The sequence below is a fragment of the Protomyctophum bolini genome, assembly GCF_963924005.1.
Source record: "Protomyctophum bolini genome assembly, chromosome: 18".
Lineage (NCBI taxonomy): Eukaryota > Metazoa > Chordata > Actinopteri > Myctophiformes > Myctophidae > Protomyctophum > Protomyctophum bolini.
The window spans coordinates 33,773,402-33,788,647 of NC_137879.1; the positions used below are offsets into that span (position 1 = coordinate 33,773,402).

At 47.0% G+C, this 15,246-nt stretch overlaps 1 protein-coding gene across 1 annotated transcript in view; it reads right to left on the bottom strand.

Annotated features, from left to right (window-relative positions):
* The window catches only part of LOC308333653 (voltage-dependent T-type calcium channel subunit alpha-1G-like), a gene marked incomplete at its 3' end in the record, with an annotated part of 44,115 nt that overhangs the window by 23,992 nt on the left and 4,877 nt on the right, over positions 1 to 15,246 (bottom strand). The window contains exons 2-3 of the mRNA XM_080790109.1: positions 15,084 to 15,198; positions 14,011 to 14,166 (exon numbers count right to left, since the gene is read on the bottom strand). Of these exons, the coding sequence (XP_080646235.1) occupies positions 14,011 to 14,166; positions 15,084 to 15,198 (271 nt within the window). The remainder of the gene's footprint in view (positions 1 to 14,010; positions 14,167 to 15,083; positions 15,199 to 15,246) is intronic.

Sequence of the window (15,246 nt, forward strand, 5' to 3'; positions counted from 1 at the left end):
TTAAGTGTATTTCGATGCCAACACTTTTTGTATATACTTTTACTCAAGTGCATTTTGAAATCCCCGGACTTTTTACTGCGGGGACAAAGTATTTCTACATCGCGGCGCTGCATACTTTTACTTAAGTAAATGGTAGTAAGCGGTGCATTCATAAGTAAAAACAATTGAGTACTTTCTCCACCGCGGAATGACACAGGGACACACGCTATAGGCTACACTGTACCATCTGTTTTCAGCGGACGACTGTAGCTCATTCAGCTATAGACGGCGGGCATTATTGGCCCCCGGGACTTTATGCGTACTGAGTCATGCAAACATACTGCAGTGGATCGCCTCGGTCTCTCCATTAGCTCTCATCATCCCTCTCTCTCTCTAGACTTCACTCAGATTAGAGCTGGCTGTGTTTGGCGGCCCTCTGAAAAGCCCCCCCCCCCCTGTCCGTCCTCCCTCCCTCTCTCTCTCTCTCTCTCTCTCTCTCTCTCTCTCTCTCTGTGTGCGCCAGCCAGATAAAACAAGAGACGAAGAGGGAGTTTATTTTATTTTATTTGGCATGGCTGGTTCTTGGTGTGTTTTTACCCCGAGGACAGAGAAAAACAACAGAGCGAGAGACGGTGTTAAGCCATTCTGGGCGGGAGCGCGTTTTGGTGTTAGCATTATATGCTATGCTTTATAGCTATTGAAAAATAGCAGGCCTACGAGCTCGTAGCGCGCCACTAGCTTGTAGGTCTGCTGTTTTTGAAAAAATCGAACGACTGACATATAGAAACATGGCTTTTTTCAGAAAACTGTCATTTTCAAACAGACATTTTTTTTTAGAATCTGATCTCAGGTCAGAATGGATTAAAGGAGGTCAGTGATGTGCAGGGAAGCTGCATACCGATGAGGTCAGCATGGGACACGGTCTCACCGCAGAGCAGTATATTATAGACGGAGTTATTACATGCAAACTCCCTCCACGTCATGGATGGAGGCTTCGGTCCAATGGCCTCTTCTACATAAGACTTCTATTGGTTTAGTCCCTTTTATTTGAAGGCTTCGAATAGGGACAACCGGGAAAGTTTATACGGAATGCATTGGAGTCTATTATGGGCTCGCGCGAGTACATGAACGTATACGTGACCGGGCTATATTTTCTATTAGATGGCTCTGGGTCTCACCAAAGGATTAAACATGATCCCCCCCCCACCCCCCCACCCCTCTGCCCTCTCCCTCTCTTCCCGCCCCAGGCAACCGAATAGAATCCAACCCAAACTATAGCCAGAACTAAACCAAACCAAACGAGATGAAACCGCACCCAGCCCAACCCGACGCACACCGAAGCAGACAACAAATACCTCAACTAAATCAAACCACACACACACATCAACGCAATACAAATCCAAGCCCAGCCAAACTATCTAAATTAAACCAAACCGACTCAACCCAAACCGACTCAACCCATTACCAACACGACCTGACCCGACCCAACCCAAATTAAACCATCGCACCCAACCAGAAGCAAATATAACCCAAACCAGCCTAAACTAAGCAAACCAAACCCACACCATCCCAACCCCTACCAAACCAAACCGAACCGAACCGAACCAAGCATCCTGACACCAGGTTGTCTCTATAGAAAAGCCCAAACCACACCAATGATTCGCCTGATGCAACTCTAATAATGTGCAAACAAACGCTTGTGAGTATATACGCATGTATAGAGTAGACAACCACTGTGCCGGCCCGCCGTATACACGCAAACTCCGCGGCCGACTTAGGGCCCCCGGGAGCTAGAACCCCACCCCCTCGGAACATGTCCTCAAAGCCATGCATCCAACACGCTTTGAACTGAGCACATTTGGACTTTTCGTTCCAGAGAGACAATGGCCAGAAGACCTTGAAAACGGCACTTTCGGTGCGAGTGAGTTTCGTCCATTATTATCGCCCATCTCTTCTTTCATAAAACGGCCTATAGGAAGGTCGGAGTATATAGTTCACTTTGAGCTGCTCATCCCCCGCTTATAGGAAACTAGCATTTTCTCATGCCAATAAAGCTCCTTTGAATTGAAACCACTTGCGTCGACATGCACGCGCCACCATGCGGCCGCCGCCGTGCAACAGGACATATCACACACCGCCGGTATAGCGCCGCACGCTAAAAAAACCCGCTTCGTTGCGTCTCGGGGACCCATTGGTGTGGTTTATCGGAGGCGCTATGCCATGCATGCATTGTAGGTCTGCTATTTTTTGGAAAAATCGAAGAACGACTGACATTTTTTTTAGAATCTGATCTCAGGTCAGAATGGGTTCATCAGACCAGTGTGTGTGTGTCCAGTGGAAACCTCGTATGAATCTGATCTCAGGTCAGAATGGGTTAAGCGTACTGAGTCATGCAAACATACTGCAGTGGATCGCCTCGGTCTCTCCATTAGCTCTCATCATCCCTCTCTCTCTCTAGACTTCACTCAGATTAGAGCTGGCTGTGTTTGGCGGCCCTCTGAAAAGCCCCCCCCCCCCTGTCCGTCCTCCCTCCCTCTCTCTCTCTCTCTCTCTCTCTCTCTCTCTCTGTGTGCGCCAGCCAGATAAAACAAGAGACGAAGAGGGAGTTTATTTTATTTTATTTGGCATGGCTGGTTCTTGGTGTGTTTTTACCCCGAGGACAGAGAAAAACAACAGAGCGAGAGACGGTGTTAAGCCATTCTGGGCGGGAGCGCGTTTTGGTGTTAGCATTATATGCTATGCTTTATAGCTATTGAAAAATAGCAGGCCTACGAGCTCGTAGCGCGCCACTAGCTTGTAGGTCTGCTGTTTTTGAAAAAATCGAACGACTGACATATAGAAACATGGCTTTTTTCAGAAAACTGTCATTTTCAAACAGACATTTTTTTTTAGAATCTGATCTCAGGTCAGAATGGATTAAAGGAGGTCAGTGATGTGCAGGGAAGCTGCATACCGATGAGGTCAGCATGGGACACGGTCTCACCGCAGAGCAGTATATTATAGACGGAGTTATTACATGCAAACTCCCTCCACGTCATGGATGGAGGCTTCGGTCCAATGGCCTCTTCTACATAAGACTTCTATTGGTTTAGTCCCTTTTATTTGAAGGCTTCGAATAGGGACAACCGGGAAAGTTTATACGGAATGCATTGGAGTCTATTATGGGCTCGCGCGAGTACATGAACGTATACGTGACCGGGCTATATTTTCTATTAGATGGCTCTGGGTCTCACCAAAGGATTAAACATGATCCCCCCCCCACCCCCCCACCCCTCTGCCCTCTCCCTCTCTTCCCGCCCCAGGCAACCGAATAGAATCCAACCCAAACTATAGCCAGAACTAAACCAAACCAAACGAGATGAAACCGCACCCAGCCCAACCCGACGCACACCGAAGCAGACAACAAATACCTCAACTAAATCAAACCACACACACACATCAACGCAATACAAATCCAAGCCCAGCCAAACTATCTAAATTAAACCAAACCGACTCAACCCAAACCGACTCAACCCATTACCAACACGACCTGACCCGACCCAACCCAAATTAAACCATCGCACCCAACCAGAAGCAAATATAACCCAAACCAGCCTAAACTAAGCAAACCAAACCCACACCATCCCAACCCCTACCAAACCAAACCGAACCGAACCGAACCAAGCATCCTGACACCAGGTTGTCTCTATAGAAAAGCCCAAACCACACCAATGATTCGCCTGATGCAACTCTAATAATGTGCAAACAAACGCTTGTGAGTATATACGCATGTATAGAGTAGACAACCACTGTGCCGGCCCGCCGTATACACGCAAACTCCGCGGCCGACTTAGGGCCCCCGGGAGCTAGAACCCCACCCCCTCGGAACATGTCCTCAAAGCCATGCATCCAACACGCTTTGAACTGAGCACATTTGGACTTTTCGTTCCAGAGAGACAATGGCCAGAAGACCTTGAAAACGGCACTTTCGGTGCGAGTGAGTTTCGTCCATTATTATCGCCCATCTCTTCTTTCATAAAACGGCCTATAGGAAGGTCGGAGTATATAGTTCACTTTGAGCTGCTCATCCCCCGCTTATAGGAAACTAGCATTTTCTCATGCCAATAAAGCTCCTTTGAATTGAAACCACTTGCGTCGACATGCACGCGCCACCATGCGGCCGCCGCCGTGCAACAGGACATATCACACACCGCCGGTATAGCGCCGCACGCTAAAAAAACCCGCTTCGTTGCGTCTCGGGGACCCATTGGTGTGGTTTATCGGAGGCGCTATGCCATGCATGCATTGTAGGTCTGCTATTTTTTGGAAAAATCGAAGAACGACTGACATTTTTTTTAGAATCTGATCTCAGGTCAGAATGGGTTCATCAGACCAGTGTGTGTGTGTCCAGTGGAAACCTCGTATGAATCTGATCTCAGGTCAGAATGGGTTAAGCGTACTGAGTCATGCAAACATACTGCAGTGGATCGCCTCGGTCTCTCCATTAGCTCTCATCATCCCTCTCTCTCTCTAGACTTCACTCAGATTAGAGCTGGCTGTGTTTGGCGGCCCTCTGAAAAGCCCCCCCCCCCCTGTCCGTCCTCCCTCCCTCTCTCTCTCTCTCTCTCTCTCTCTCTCTCTCTGTGTGCGCCAGCCAGATAAAACAAGAGACGAAGAGGGAGTTTATTTTATTTTATTTGGCATGGCTGGTTCTTGGTGTGTTTTTACCCCGAGGACAGAGAAAAACAACAGAGCGAGAGACGGTGTTAAGCCATTCTGGGCGGGAGCGCGTTTTGGTGTTAGCATTATATGCTATGCTTTATAGCTATTGAAAAATAGCAGGCCTACGAGCTCGTAGCGCGCCACTAGCTTGTAGGTCTGCTGTTTTTGAAAAAATCGAACGACTGACATATAGAAACATGGCTTTTTTCAGAAAACTGTCATTTTCAAACAGACATTTTTTTTTAGAATCTGATCTCAGGTCAGAATGGATTAAAGGAGGTCAGTGATGTGCAGGGAAGCTGCATACCGATGAGGTCAGCATGGGACACGGTCTCACCGCAGAGCAGTATATTATAGACGGAGTTATTACATGCAAACTCCCTCCACGTCATGGATGGAGGCTTCGGTCCAATGGCCTCTTCTACATAAGACTTCTATTGGTTTAGTCCCTTTTATTTGAAGGCTTCGAATAGGGACAACCGGGAAAGTTTATACGGAATGCATTGGAGTCTATTATGGGCTCGCGCGAGTACATGAACGTATACGTGACCGGGCTATATTTTCTATTAGATGGCTCTGGGTCTCACCAAAGGATTAAACATGATCCCCCCCCCACCCCCCCACCCCTCTGCCCTCTCCCTCTCTTCCCGCCCCAGGCAACCGAATAGAATCCAACCCAAACTATAGCCAGAACTAAACCAAACCAAACGAGATGAAACCGCACCCAGCCCAACCCGACGCACACCGAAGCAGACAACAAATACCTCAACTAAATCAAACCACACACACACATCAACGCAATACAAATCCAAGCCCAGCCAAACTATCTAAATTAAACCAAACCGACTCAACCCAAACCGACTCAACCCATTACCAACACGACCTGACCCGACCCAACCCAAATTAAACCATCGCACCCAACCAGAAGCAAATATAACCCAAACCAGCCTAAACTAAGCAAACCAAACCCACACCATCCCAACCCCTACCAAACCAAACCGAACCGAACCGAACCAAGCATCCTGACACCAGGTTGTCTCTATAGAAAAGCCCAAACCACACCAATGATTCGCCTGATGCAACTCTAATAATGTGCAAACAAACGCTTGTGAGTATATACGCATGTATAGAGTAGACAACCACTGTGCCGGCCCGCCGTATACACGCAAACTCCGCGGCCGACTTAGGGCCCCCGGGAGCTAGAACCCCACCCCCTCGGAACATGTCCTCAAAGCCATGCATCCAACACGCTTTGAACTGAGCACATTTGGACTTTTCGTTCCAGAGAGACAATGGCCAGAAGACCTTGAAAACGGCACTTTCGGTGCGAGTGAGTTTCGTCCATTATTATCGCCCATCTCTTCTTTCATAAAACGGCCTATAGGAAGGTCGGAGTATATAGTTCACTTTGAGCTGCTCATCCCCCGCTTATAGGAAACTAGCATTTTCTCATGCCAATAAAGCTCCTTTGAATTGAAACCACTTGCGTCGACATGCACGCGCCACCATGCGGCCGCCGCCGTGCAACAGGACATATCACACACCGCCGGTATAGCGCCGCACGCTAAAAAAACCCGCTTCGTTGCGTCTCGGGGACCCATTGGTGTGGTTTATCGGAGGCGCTATGCCATGCATGCATGCGTCTCAGCTCGACATCAGACAGCCGCCCTCAGGCCCCTTTTTTCCACCGGTTGGTTCCGGTTGGAACCGGTTCAGCTCCAACAATTGGGAGGGTTAATTATGAATTGAATGTGCAAAACCATACCTATATTAGCCCATTTAGGCCCGACGTCAAAATTTAAAAAGAAAAACGTTCGTTCTGAAAGAATATATATTGGAAGATTTGTGCTGCATTTGTACGATTTTTAAAAAATAGCAGACCTACAAGCTCGTAGCGCGCCACTCGGTGGCGCGCTATGAGCTTGTAGATCTTCTATTTTTCAATAGCTAAAGTATAACATAATGCTTAGTTAAAACACCAAAAGGGGTACCCGTAGCCTACAGAATGGGTTAGATTGTTATCACCATGAATCTTCCCCAATGGAGTACTTACACGAAGACAATGATTTATTGCCTTACACATTTTACATTTTTAAATATGCAAACGAGGCATTATGTAGGAAAATATGCAAAAATAATCAAAAATATGAAAAAGCTACTATAATGTGGAAGGGTTATCATAGTATTAATTTACTTGTATTGATCCTATAAACAATTTAATATAGGTCTAGTTTTTCCAAACCAATTTTGGAGCTCTGGCTCATGGACTATATAAACCAAAAAGAACTGAACCGGTTCCCACTGGGAACCAACTGGTGGAAAAGGGGGTCTCAGTGAGCTGAAGCAGCGACACCCACACACACACACACACACACACGCATGCACGCAGCAGGGTGGAGATGGGAGGGAGGGAGGGGCGAGTAAGGACAAGGAGGTTTCTAGAAGGAAGGGACGTGAGGCGGGCATGCAGGCGGAGTCGGTGTTAATAAAAGGGAGGAGGAGTAAAGAGGAAAAGGAAGCAGTGCTGTACTCTCGTGTTACATACCCCTGAGTCTATAGGCAGCGGAATGAGACTCAGCCGGCCATGCAAGTCCTCTTGCTTGGTCACTTCCTATAGCGGAGAAGTGTGAGTGGTTTGGACGGCACGGCCGGGAAAAACAGGGGAGGAGGAGAGGAGAGGGAAGAGGAGGAGGAGGAGGAGGAGGAAGAGGAGGCCCCCCCCATGACAGAAAACAGCAGCACAGCAGAAGGAGCCATGTTAAAAAAAAAAAGGACATCCCAACAGCCCTAGAGATAAGTCCCACTGAGCATCGTTTCCCAAGGCTATTAAGACTTGTCTAAAAATATGTCTAAATGGCCGTCTGGAATGGGTTGTATAACTGGTCTGAAAATGAACGTTTTCTTGCAGTCCAGGCTTAGAGTAGACGTTAAAAAAAAAAAACGTTATTTCAAATAAATCTATAAAAGACGTTTAGGAAAACAGCTTATCAACGGTTAATCTAAGCCCCTATAGACAACTGTTCCACCGGTGGTCCGGGGACCACCAGTGGTCCTTGAGGGGATTCCAGGTGGTCCCCAGCTAACTGAATAAAATGATGTAAAGTTAGTAATCAAATGGACCCTCCTAGACCTTTGACTCTTAGGGCTGTATTTTGCGTGTCTTAAGTACCAGGTCTTATTCCCTAACTTGAGTAAACTAAAGACCTGGAGGCGTGGTCAATGCTCTTTGGCCACTCAGAATAGCCAAATGGCATTGATCACGCCTCCAGGTCTTTAGTTTACTCAAGTTATAGGTAATAAGACCTGGTACTTAAGACACACAAAATACAGCCCTTTATCTTGAGAGTGTAAATTGAAACTAAATGGACCCTTCTGGGTTAATTTGGTTTCCTTTTACGCTCTCTCTCAAGAGTTAAATTAATGTTAAAAACATCTGCCTTTCTTAATTTACAAGAAGTCTATACACAATTAGAGGATGTAAAATAATCGATATTTTGATCAACGTTTGGGCCTGTTATCTCTCCTAATGGTAACGTCAACACGGCATGGAACTGTGGACAATCCAACGATAACAAACTATTCTTTCGTTTTGGGGTTTTGAGAGGCTAAATCTCATCAAATCATGGTGGTTCCGTGGCTCAAATGCTGAAAAAATATAATGGGCCTTGATATGAAAAAAGGTTGAAAACCACTGCCCTAGACCAGCGGTTCCCAAACCTTTTCATGTCAAGGACCCCCAAATCGACATTTATTAGCCCGCGGACCCCCATTCGAAAATAATATTCCAGAGACCCGTGATTCTCAACCCGTTTAATTTCAAGGACCCCCAGTTTGATACGCATATTAACCTACAGACCCCCCAATTAATGGCATTGACCCCAATTTATGTTGTAAAATCAAAGTAGTTCATAATTTAACTCTGAGGCCTCTTTTCCACCGGTTGGGAACCGGTTCAGTTCCCGAACCAGTTTTTAGTCCATGAGCCAGACCTCCAAAATAGGAACATTAATTATGATTTGAGTGGGCAAAACCATATACCTATATTAAATTCTCAATATAAGTAAATTAATATATGATAACCCTTCTACAGTGGTAGCTTTTTAATATGCATACTTTCCTACATAATGCCTAATTTGCATATTTAAATGTACAATTTCAGAAAATGTGTAATACAATACATCGTTGTCTTCGTGTAAGTAATCAACTGGGGAAGTTTCATGGTGATAACGAACTATTAATAAAATGTTTTCCTATTCACCTATCACATTTAGGCCTATATAGAGGTGAAAAATACAAAATGTGTGATGAATATGAAAAAGCTACTCCTGTGGAAGGGTTATCATATATTAATTGATATAGACAATTTAATATAGGTATATGGTTTTGCCCAGTCAATTGATAATTAACATTCCAGTTTTGGAGGTCTGGCTACATGGACTAAAAAGTGGTTCTGAACCAAACTGGTTCTGAACCGAACCGGTGGAAAAGGGGTGTACAAATGGAAACAAACGGACCCGATAGGGTTCCATTTTGCACACTCTCAGAGTTACAGACCCATAATAGTCAATTTGGTTCCTAACTACCATTTAGCTCGGGACCCCCTGGAACTCCCTCAGGTATACCCCTGGGGGTCCCCCCGGACCCCACTTTGGGAACCCCATGCCCTACACCAGTAAAAACGTTGATTATTAGACCAGTTACAGCCGGTTTAAGACGGATTGTCTAATAGCAGACTATTGCTCAGTGGGTTTTATACCATGCAGAAGAAGAAACATTCAAGGGGGAGGGGGAGGGGGGGGGGGTGCAGCTGCAGCGTCCAGAGGGGGGGCCGATGGGGTGGGGGGGGGGGGTCGTCCCAGGGTGCAGTGCGTGTGCAATACTGCGACGTCTTGCAACTCGGAAAAACAAGTGGCAAATCCAACAGAGCAGAACATCACATGTTGCAAAGTTTACATTCCACCAACCAAGAGAGAAAATGGCATTCAACAAAAGAAAAAAGCAGCAGTATATAAATATAATACAGTCATTCATATATGCTGTTAGTTAGTTCAATGGCATCGCATGGCACTGTGACACGGGGGCTGTGTGTGCGTGTGCGTGCGTGTGTGTGTGTGTGTGTGTTTGTGTGCGTGCGCACGTGCGTGCACGGTTTTCATTGCGCGCCTCTGTTAACGTAGCTCCATAAAGAATTGTGTCCATTCTCTGTAACCTCACTCGCCCCGCACGCCCATGTCTGTCACATCACCGTCACACTCTTATAGGGGGAGAGAGAGAGAGAGAGAGAGAGAGAGAGAGAGTAGAGCAGGGGTGAATTATCTCCAAAGCATCTCGCGGCCCACCCATCTGTCCACTTAACACAGCCCAATAGAGCGTCGCAGTCCCGCCCCCCCCCTCGACAGACCCGGAAAAGAATTCCCCGTTCATTTTCCTCATAGACTTTTCAGAAAGTATTTATTTAAAGACGTTTTATACGCCGCGGACAAACGCCAACTCTTGTCGTGACAAATCATGACAACAAACAACAATGTTTTGGGCCAAACAAAGAATTAGAAAGTAGAAAAAAACGGCATGGTTACAGCACTTTTCTTTTCCTTCTTTGTAATTATTTGTTTGGTACAAAATATTGTGTTTGTTGTCATGATTTGTCACGACTCGAGGTGGCTTCGTACGACGCTTAAAAGGTCTTTAAATGAATACTTTTTGAAATGTCTATGGGGGAAAATGCATTGGGATTCATTTCCTGGGCCCGGTGTCGTCATGAAAGGGGGCGGGACTGCGACGCTCCATAGGCTGCATGCGTGGTCAGTTAAGAGGTGGGATGGGTGGGCCCACATGGGTGGGCCCACATGGGTGGGCCCACTGGGCCGTGTGTGTTTTCAGAGCACCTGAAAACATCAATCATTCAAGTGGGCCCCACATCATTTCTTTTAAATATTAACAATTTGGTTGCCTTTGAGGGAATATCCCGTTAAAATCCAACTGTCGTCTGGCAGAGGTTGAGGAGGAAGAGGGAAGACACGTTGGCGTGTGGACCAATCAGACGAGAGTGATGATGATGATGAGACGTGGACCAATGAGACGAGAGTTATGCTATGGGAGGTGGACCAATGAGACGAGAGCGATGACGGGAGGTGGACCAATGAGCCGAGTGTGATGACGGGGAGGTCGACCAATGAAACTGGACAAAAAAATGTCATTCTAAAAAAGTGGATGTCAGTAATACAAGTGTGCGTATGCACAATTGTGTGTGTGTGTGTGTGTGTGTGTGTGCGTGCGTGCGTGTGTGCGTGCGTGGACTATAGTTCGTGCCTGCCGAGCCTCGGCGCCGTATATATAGCGTCTCTCCGGTGACCCGGGCTCATGCACGTCATTCAAGCGCTTGTTGCTATAGAAACCCTGACGCACGGCAAAGTTTTGGCCCTGTCTAAAAATACCTTTGGTTTGTTTGCAGAAAGGAGGAGGAGGAGGAGGAGGAGGCTAGATGTGTATATGTATGTATGGGGGGGGGGGGGGGGGGGAATAACAGGAAACTATGAAGCGCTCCGAAGACGCTCGCGGGGAAGGAAGATGAGTGAGGAATAAGGAGAGGAGGTGGAAAGTATATAGGCTATAGTGAGGCGGTCGCGCGACGGAGGACGAGTTAGGTTGGAAAGGGCCCGGGAACGCATCTGTGTCACTTTAGAGCGTTTAACCACGTTAACCAGTATTTTAAACTTTAGCCGTTGAAAAAAATAACAGATCCACAAGCTCGTGTGAAAAATCATTAAAATGTGTGCAAAATCTTTGAATTTATATTCTTTCAGAGCAAACTTTTTTTTTTAACTCAAATATTTGCTCCTGGGACGTCCCTGGAACGACATATTTTGAGATGGTAGGCTACTGTAGGTCGGAAGGCGAAATATCGTAGGTCTTAATGGGTTAAGAATCACCCCGTTTGCGTGTGTGCGCGTGTGTGCGTGCGTGTGCGCACGTGTGTGTGTGTGTGTGTGCTTGTGCTTGGCTAGAAAGCCTCAGTTGTTGCACGACAACAACACCAAAAGTGTAATGCACATTGCCTGAACTATAGTGCATCAGGTCAGAAAAAAAGATGAACACGAAAGACAAGAAACAACAAACATTCACGGCAACAATTTAGAGTCTATATTTGAGCGTGTTGCATAGCGATAGCACCGGGAGGGACACACATGGGGTCAATGTGTTCTGTAATGTGCTTCCATCCACCATAGCTGTGCGTAGGGGCTATTTGTACAGCTGATAAGCAGAACGGTCGGAGAGAACGCCTCCAATTAATCCATATTTTATTGGTCTGTCAACGTCTAGCCCACTCTCCTCTCTCTCTCTCTCTCTCTCTCTCTCTCTCTCTCTCTCACACACTCTGTCTGTCTGTCTGTCTGTCTCTCTCTCTCTCTCTCTCTCTCTCTCTCTCTCTCTCTGTCTGTCTGTCTGTCTGTCTGTCTGTCTGTCTGTCTGTCTGTCTGTCTGTCTGTCTGTCTGTCTCTCTCTCTCTCTCTCTGTCTGTCTGTCTGTCTGTCTCTCTCTCGGAGATCAAAGGAAAAGGTGCTGTCAGCTTAGAGAGAACCAGAGAGCGGTCGAGGGACAGAAGCAAGAGGAGAGAGAGAACGAGAGAGAGAGAGACATAGACAGAGACAGAGACAGAGAGAGAGAGAGAGAGACACAGACAGACAATACAGAGGTAAACCATACAGCATGTTCCTTTGATTTATTCAGCTCATCTCCCTCCTTCTAACTCCCTCTCTCTCTCTCTCTCTATCTCTGGGTAGAACATAAATAAAAAAAGATATTGAAAGCAATGTTCTTTTGGTGTGTGTGTGTGTGTGTGTTTGCGTGTGCGCGTGTGCGTATGCATGTGCGTGTGGGTGTGGGTGTGCATATGCATGTGCGTGTGTGTGTATGTGTGTGCGTGCATGTCGGGAAGGGGGCTACCTGAGTCCAAACAATATCAGCCACTAATTTGAACATTCTCTTTCTTATCTTTCTTATCTCAGATCCTCTCTCTGTCTCTCAATCTCTCTCTCACATTCTGTCCGTCTCTCTTTCTCTCTCGCTCTCGGTGTGTGTGTGCTCGCGCGTGCGCATATGCGTGTGTGTGTGTGTGTGTGTGTGTGTGTGTGTGCGCGTGTGTCTCTGTCTCACTATCTCTGTCTCTGTCTCTCTCCCTCATCGTCAAGAAAAGCAAGGCAGCCGTGCATGCAGGGGCGGAGACGTGCCATGCGCGCCGCGCGTGTCTTTTGTTTCAGATGAGATAAGGAGAGAGAGAGAGAGAAGGGAGGGAGGGAGGGAGGGAGGGAGGTAGGAGGACGCATATCCAAAGGGAAGGAATTGAAGACGCGGTGTGTGTGTGTGTGTGTTTGTGTTGGGGCGGGGGGGGTGTCGTGGGCACAATCGTGAACGGCGTGTCGTTTCCGCTGACGGATGGATGGCGTGGCGGTCGGACGATAATTAGGAGGACAACCGCGGGGGGAGGAGGAGGAGGTGGTGAGAGACAAAGGAGGATATGAGAGGAGGAGGAGGAGGAGGAGGAGGAGGAGGAAGAGGAGGAGGAGGAGGAAGAGGAGGAGGAAGAAGAGTGTGACGACTTGTGCGTTCTTTTCGTCGTGTCCTCTGAGAATCCACCCACGCCCACGCCACCACGAGACAGTTTGAGGCGTATGCACACAGACAAAATAAAGGTGCCGACTGTCTGGAACCCAAAATTATTCTTGAGAGTGATTCCATTATTATTCTGTGTGTGAAATGCCTACTTTATGAATACCTGCCACCTATTCAAGGTAGTTTAAGCAAAACATGGAACAGTCAAAGTCAACAAGGCGGTTTTCCTATATTGTGTTATTTGTATTATATATCTGCGCTGTCAGGAAGAAACCACGTAACTCCAAAATGGTCATTTTTTCAGGAAATGAAGAAAACAAAGCATCGTCAAAGTCGGTGTTGTGATTTTATATATACAGTAAGGCCTATATTGTCAATGACTTGCATGGGAGGGGGAGAGGTGGTGGTGAGTTAGCTCCGTTACCAACACACAGACATAAAGGGTGTCCAATAGTAGTGATTTATGAGAAGATAAATAAAAAAACGATGATCGAAAAAACCTTATTTTCAGCGGATAACGTTTGAGAGTCTATACATTCTCTTTGTCGTTGCATTTGTCCGTGGCCACACGCCAGGAATAGCAGATCTACAAGCTCACGCACGTGCGGCACTCTGCGCGAGTGCGTCCTTGTGACCGTCTGTGTCTGTATCCAAGTATCTATTGTTCAGTTATACCGTCATTAGTCGTCGTTAACTTGATTGTACACAGGTGTGTCGTACCTCGGTCTGGAAGCCCTCCACCAAGATGGCCACCAGCAGGTTGAACAGGACGTAGTTGCCGAAGGTCATCAGAGCGATGAAGTAGAGGGCCGCCACGGGCGTGGTGGAGGCCATGCCGTTGTACAACACCTTGTTCCAGTCCTCCTGGGTCAGGATCTGGGAGGGGAGGGGAGGGGAGGGGAGGGGAGGGGAGGGGAGAGGAGAGGAGAGGAGAGGAGAGGAGAGGAGAGGAGAGGAGAGGAGAGGAGAGGAGAGGAGAGGAGAGGAGAGGAGAGGCTCATCACATCACATGGCTGCAAGCTCATCCAAAGTGGCACAACTCTACAGATAATAGGTACTCTAGTCTATACAGCATGTGATTGTTATCAAAGTCTTGACTATAAAGAGGGAAAGACAAGAGGCTTAAAAGATCATTCTGGACTAGACATTTTCTTACCTTAAAATGCTATATTATATACTAGGTCAACTAGGAGGAGTGGTACAGGTGAACACATTCAGAAGTGTTCGCCGCCATGGGTTTCGCGATAAATCGCTCATTTTGATCGCTCAAAAAAACGAAATGGTTGTAGACATCCGTCTTTCATGAGGTCGCATAACTCTCCGGGGTGTTTTTTGTCCCAAATGGGCCGAAACCCAAGTCGCGATGGCGTTGTGAAACGTTTTGGAGCAAATGGCAGGAAGTCAGTCAGAAGTTACAGAACCCTGAGATTAAAAGGCGCTATAAGCAATACTATGATATGTTTTTGTATTAGCCAGCAATGAGTAAAATGCTCCCGAAAACACGTAGTTCAAAGATTTTCCTAGAAGCTTTGCCATTGGTCGAAGAACAAAAAAAAACCTGGTCGAAATGACTAACCAATCAGGAAGTATAGACAGGCAAATACACCAATGGCAAAGCTTCTATAGGAAAATCTTTGAATGCAGATTGTGGCCCCTAGGCCTAGATATGTCACAGAGACTACATTTTTGGGGGAGCGTTTTTTACCCATTGCTGGCTGTCTGAATACCAAAAAAAAGCTCATTATTTTTTTCCCCCCTGGCCCAGAGGAGGGAGTCAGAGTTCTTATCCTCACCTGAAACACTGTGACTATGGCCCAGAGGAGGGAGTCAAAGTTCTTCCTGTCCGGCAGAGTGTCTCCGTCCCTCTCAGAGCCGAACTTGCAGCCGAACAGGTGCATCCCCAGGATACTGATTAGGGAGAGAGAAAGAGAGAGAGAGAGAGAGAGAGAGAGAGAG